Source organism: Cibotium barometz, chromosome 52, assembly GCF_041138505.1.
Source record: "Cibotium barometz isolate CiBa-2024 chromosome 52, ASM4113850v1, whole genome shotgun sequence".
NCBI classification, from domain to species: domain Eukaryota; kingdom Viridiplantae; phylum Streptophyta; class Polypodiopsida; order Cyatheales; family Cibotiaceae; genus Cibotium; species Cibotium barometz.
The window spans coordinates 5,574,671-5,580,670 of NC_141097.1; the positions used below are offsets into that span (position 1 = coordinate 5,574,671).

A 6,000-nucleotide genomic window follows, 5' to 3' on the forward strand; every position below is an offset into this window, starting at 1 on the left:
GCATAAAATCAATTTTAATGAGAATAACACTTTTGAAATAAAAATAAATCCTTTAGGCATCTTTCTATGCATAAAAATCAAATTTAATGAGAATAACACTTTTGAAATAAAAATAAATCCTTTATGCATTTTCTATGCAAAAAAATCAATTTTAATGAGAATAACACTTTTGAAATAAAAATAAATCCTTTATGCATCTTTCTATGCATAAAATCAATTTTAATGAGAATAACACTTTTGAAATAAAAATAATTTCTTTATACATCTTTCTATGCATAAAAATCAATTTTAATGAGAATAACACTTTTGAAATAAAAATAAATCCTTTATGCATCTTTCTATGCATAAAATCAATTTTAATGAGAATAACACTTTTGAAATAAAAATAAATCCTTTATGCATCTTTCTATGCATAAAATCAATTTTAATGAGAATAACACTTTTGAAATAAAAAAAAATTCTATTATGCATCTTTCTATGCATAGAAATTAAATTTAATGAAAATAATACTTTTATAATAAAACAATTTCTATTATGCATCTTTCTATGCATAGAAATCAATTTTAATAATTAATATCAGTGATATCCATGCATATTCATAGGTGAATATGTACATGGAGTAATTAGAATATTTCTTTTAGAATGCACAAACGGTGGAAATTACTCTTTTGGAATAACATAAAAATAAACTTTCTTTTCCACAAAATTTTGGGAAATTTTGCCATAACCTCCTTTGTGTGGCTAACCATTTCTCATTTTTATCATTCTAATTTAAACTTAAATTAACCCAATCTAGATGTATAGGACTCTAATCTACTCAATTTTCAGAATTCAAGAGAGTAAACAATAAGAAAACTTTAATTAATCCTTTAACTAATCTTTCTAGGATTAAGAAAGGCTAAATTGTAAAGAAGAGAAGGGGGTGGCCTTTTCCTCACAAAGGCATAGCATTTGAATTTAATTCAAGCAACTATAAAACAAGAAAAGCAAGAAAACCATAGATTTAAAATTAAAAAAGTAAGAAAATTTAGCTTACATGATAGAGTTGTAAGCTTTCCTTTGGCTTGAGGGATTGAGGGTTCTACTCTTGTTTGAAGCAAGAGTGGCCACCAATTTCTTTGGAGAGGATTAGGCCAAAAATAATTGAATTATTAAAAAATTCAATGTAAATGGCTCAGGACAGGAGTAGAGTAACAGTGCATAAACACCATTAAGCTTTTACAAAGGGGAGGCTTCTATTTATAGGAAAAAGTGAGCCTCTAACCAAGCAAACTGATTCTAGAATTTTCCAGTTTTCTTTTCTTTCAAAAGCGTTTATGCATTACACTTTCTTATAGATCTTTTATTCTTGAAGAGATGCATCGTCCCCCATATGTTAGTCATTGTGGCACTCTTCGCACCATAGAAGAATATTTTTTATGAGCCACAATTAAAACATGATGTTGCTTCTTTTGTATCGGAATGTGTGACATGTCAACGAGTTAAAAGACGCCAAGGAAAATAGTATGGGCTACTCATGCCTTTACCTATTCCCAACCACGGGATGTGTGTGGATCCATTAGGCTTGCTTCGACGGAAAATTATTGACGCATGGCGTGTGGCAATTATTTATGATTGGCAATGGCAGTGATATTTTATGTGCACATTAGTGTGCAACATTTTGATATACATTAGTTCTATTTCATACACCATGAAGAGGACATGAGCTACTCTCATGGTGGGGGAGATTTAACCCATTCTTGTGTCGTATGCATAGCTTTTTTCATCTATTTTGAGCTTGAGTATTTTCTTTCAGGTTTATTTTTATCGAGGGCCAACTATGAGCTTCCAATATGACAAGTGGAGATCCATATTTTTGGTGCTACATGTATTTTTGGCTCTTACTTTTTGTACAAGGAAATATATTTAAATACACCATGAAGAGGACATGAGCCACTCTCATGGTGGGGGAGATTTAACCCATTCTTATGTCGCGTGCATCTATTTTGAGATAAGCCAACCGTGAGCTTATCGATTTTCTTTCAAGTTTATTTTTATAGAGAGTCAACCATGAGCTTCCAATAACAACTATTGAGATAGTACTTATAAGCATGATTGAATATACATTTATAGCAAGCATGTACTGTCATAAGGAATGTCATTGGGGTTTGGCACACAAGACTTGGGGAGCTTGGAGCATTGTGGGGGGACATTGTGTAGAGACACTCCATAATATGGTGTGGGCCTTTGCATCAGAAGTGTCTTTCACTCTTCATTGCACCATGGCTTGAGACAAGGAGGCATAGTCTGTAGGTTGAAGCTTAGTTTAGATACATTATAGGAATCATACTGCTCATATGGATCTTGTTGCTTATAGGACTTATAAAACTTTTAATCCTGGTTTTTCATCTTGTTGCTTATAAGACTCGTAGCTCTTGTTTCTGGGTTTTTGACTTTGTAAGTAGAGTCATCGAGTACTGTTGTACCGATGTGATTTTCAGAGTAACTAATAAGAATCAAGCTCACTAAACAATGTTATGAATTGCTAACTAGCATTGCCGATGCAAGACCTACACAAAGGGATTAACACCACACAACTAAACTCACACATAATGATGCACCTTGAGCTAGACTAATGAAACATTAAGCAACACTAATCAAAAGGTTAAACTCACTTGAGAATACTTGTTGAGAGCATAATAGAACTTGACACAAGGTATCCACAAAGTAATCACATAGCTCTATTACCACAAAGATGCATAATACAAAGGTGGAGAGTGAGCACTTAAATAGACCTCCAAAAGTACATGCCCACTCTCCATGATTCACTCCGCCTCTCTTCATTATCTTCACCTCCCTACATCAAGGGATGTGTGGCTTGATTCTAGGAGATGCCACCTACACTTTCACCTAGGCTAAGGTTCAAATAGGGTGATGTACTTGCGTGTAACAAAACATGAAAAAAGAACAAGTGACAAATTACTCAATGGAACAAAAAAAAATACTCATTTGTTAAAGACAAAGTTGTAGCCATAACTTCTACAAATAATGCATTCATCATCACACTTGAATGAATGATGCGATTTGTAACTGAAAGCCTCAAGATCCCCTCAAGGGCTAATAACCGTCGAACTTGATATGGATCCAAGAAAGTGGAGGCTCGTGTTTCATGAGCTGCAGAGAAGGTCCGTGGGAAGGCCTGCAGGCTGCGAGGTGAGGTGTGCCAGCCAGCTACATTATCAATTATGGATGAGCGATGGGTGTGGGGTGGTTGGGGTGTGCGCGTTGAAGCCCACACCTGACCAATACACGAGATCACGCATGCATACAGAGATCTCGTGTTTGGCACGTCAGCCTCGCACGTACACGGTCGTAAGCGCCATGAGCTGGCACCATATTGTACTTTGCCGTACAAGCCCACACCACGTCAAAAACCACGTGTCATCGCGTTGATGGAGCGTGAATCCTGCGTTCACTGACGTGTCAGATAGCACCTGGCCATTTAAACCGTTTTGTGGGCGTTACAATTAGGGCACAGTTTCCTTCTAAGTTCTGAGCTTTCTCAAGTTTTTGCAAAAACTTTGCTTAACCTAATAATTTATTGCTGTCTTAAGAGAACGTCAAGTTGATCGCTAATCACATCAATGGTGGTGCTACGTCCGAAGGTATAATTGATCGGCGCGATTAAACGAAGCTTAGCTTAATCGATAGAGATTAATAGTATTTGCCAGCTGATTATTCATTTTTTCTTCGCTGCAGGTGTATGCTGCAGCAGTACCCATCCTCCTGGTGAGCATTGTTGCTCTCGGCGGAGCTGAGGTTTCCGAAGGGGCGTACTGCAGTGATGAGAATGAGGCCCTGAGTTTGGTTTTGCCTTGCGTGGCTTCGGGCAACGTTCAAGTCCACCCCTCCAAGCCATGCTGCTCCGGCATGAAGCGCCTGGTCTCCGAGCTCACGTTGAACTGCATGTGTGAAGTCCTTATCTCCGTGGGAGGCACCACCACACCAGCCCTCGTCCAAAACTACATCAAAGGATGCGCATTAGCCGTTCCTCCCAGATTTCAATGCAAATGATCCATCACGCTTGAGCTTTATTAGCCCTGCATATGAACACGGCCTTGCACGTCGATTATTATATTGTAAGTAGTTTTCCACGAATAAAATAACCCATCGTGTTATTTTCTTTGTAAGTAAGGACGCCTACACATAAAATTTCATGGAAATGATGACTATTTTTAGCATTGGAAGAGCCAGTGAGAGAGAAAAATACTTTTCTTTTGAACTTTGTCATTTACTTTCTCTGTTTTTCAATGTGGTTAATTAGGTGAAAGTCATTAAACCTTTCTTGGTCTTTCATTGCTTTTCTTCCAAAGTTTCTTTCGTTTGAAAACCTATAATTTATGATTAAGGCTAGAATTTAGCCTTTCAAAATTCTATCATGCAAGTTAAAGAGGGGTCATTATGAATGGCATATGCCTTGAGAAAGAAGAGATTGCATTCCAAAGAGAGAAGATAAGCTTCCACTCTGGAGACACACTTGGAGGGATAGTGTGCCTTGGGGAAGGAGAATAATATATGAGAGACCATCACAAGACCCAAAGAGAGACAATAGGTATACAAATGCGAGGGTGATACAAAGGGTGGTACAATGAGTGATCCATCAGACAAATAAGCTACCAAATAGGTGTGTATCAAACAGATTAAATGAGTGACCCATCAGACAGATAAGCTACCAAATAGGTGTGTATCAACAGATTATAAATGAGTGAACTGTTAGGCTATATAGTCAAATTTGGATGAGAGATCTGACAAATAGGTGAGTTAACTAACAAATATCTAAATTTGGATGAGAGATCTGACAAATAGGTGAGTTAACTAACAAATATCTAACCAATTAGCTTGAATACAAAAGGTATATTGACTCAAGCCTAATGGATCTCTTGACTACATTCACTATGGCCAAATCTACCTCTTGCTTCACATATTTTACACAAAATTGTAATTAGACGCATTCCATTCAATATCTTTTCTGGTTTTGAGTAAATCAAAACTTTAAATTCTATACCTTTTATGCCATAATTATATAGTAGAAAATTGCTCATTCTAACAAGACCCTTAATTCCACAAGCACTCCATGCAAAAATGTATGTAGCCTCTGTAGCTTCATGCAAAACCTAAATCTAGGTCATGCATGAATTTCTCTCCAAGATAGCAAGACTCCTTCAAAAATAGAAAAAACCTTCTAGATTAAGGCATAAGAATGGATAACCTCCTAGCCATTATGTGGGTGCCCTAGTTGGTGAACTAGTCCACGCCATAACCTCTCGCACCTTAATTAAATTCCAATTAACCTCGTGGGTGCCCAACTAGTTGTGAATAGACTAGAAGTCCACATAATAATCTCTCACACCTTAATTAGTCCCTTGTGCATTGTCTCATAAGCAAAAAATTCCATGTATATATATGACAATAAGGAGCATGTGACCAATGTCTAGCTAAGAGGTTGCTTTTGGTGGTGCATGCTATTAGATTAACCATAATAACATCTTTGACTATTAGAGTGGAATTTGAAAAGAATCTCATTTTAATATTGTGGAGTGTCTTCTTGTAATAATAAAGAGGTGTGGAGTGGCTATTGACTTGGGTATTGTCCCATTCATGCTCTACCCCATGTGTACCCACATGGACTCATGATGCCTCCATTTTCCATATAAGGAGGTCCATTTCTTTGTATTGGATCATCAAATCCTCTCTTAATGAAGCTCTTATTCTAGTAGCCCTCATCTTTAGCCATGGTTTTTAAGTTCTCTTCTCTAGACACGAGTTGAGGAGAGCCCTTGTATAGTTCTTTTTACCCTAAATGATCAAGTGTGTTGGAGCATAATCATCTCTCTTGAAAGTTAACTCTTAGCTACATACTTTAGAATAATATCATCATGAGTGTGATAGTTATAATTGGGGTTGTTTTTATGGGTTGAAAGAACATTTCTTGCAAGATAGGGCTATTATGAGGTGTTGAGA

General features: G+C 36.7%; 1 protein-coding gene across 1 annotated transcript; it reads left to right on the plus strand.

The window, feature by feature from the left end:
* Window positions 1-3,516: 3,516 nt before the first annotated feature.
* LOC147608719 (uncharacterized) lies at window positions 3,517-4,199 on the plus strand. Its single transcript, XM_086788784.1, has 2 exons — window positions 3,517-3,644; window positions 3,739-4,199. The coding sequence occupies exons 1-2, from the start codon at window positions 3,624-3,626 to the stop codon at window positions 4,051-4,053; spliced, it is 336 nt and encodes a 111-aa protein (XP_086644910.1). The 5' UTR covers window positions 3,517-3,623; the 3' UTR covers window positions 4,054-4,199.
* The last annotated feature ends 1,801 nt before the right edge of the window (window positions 4,200-6,000 follow it).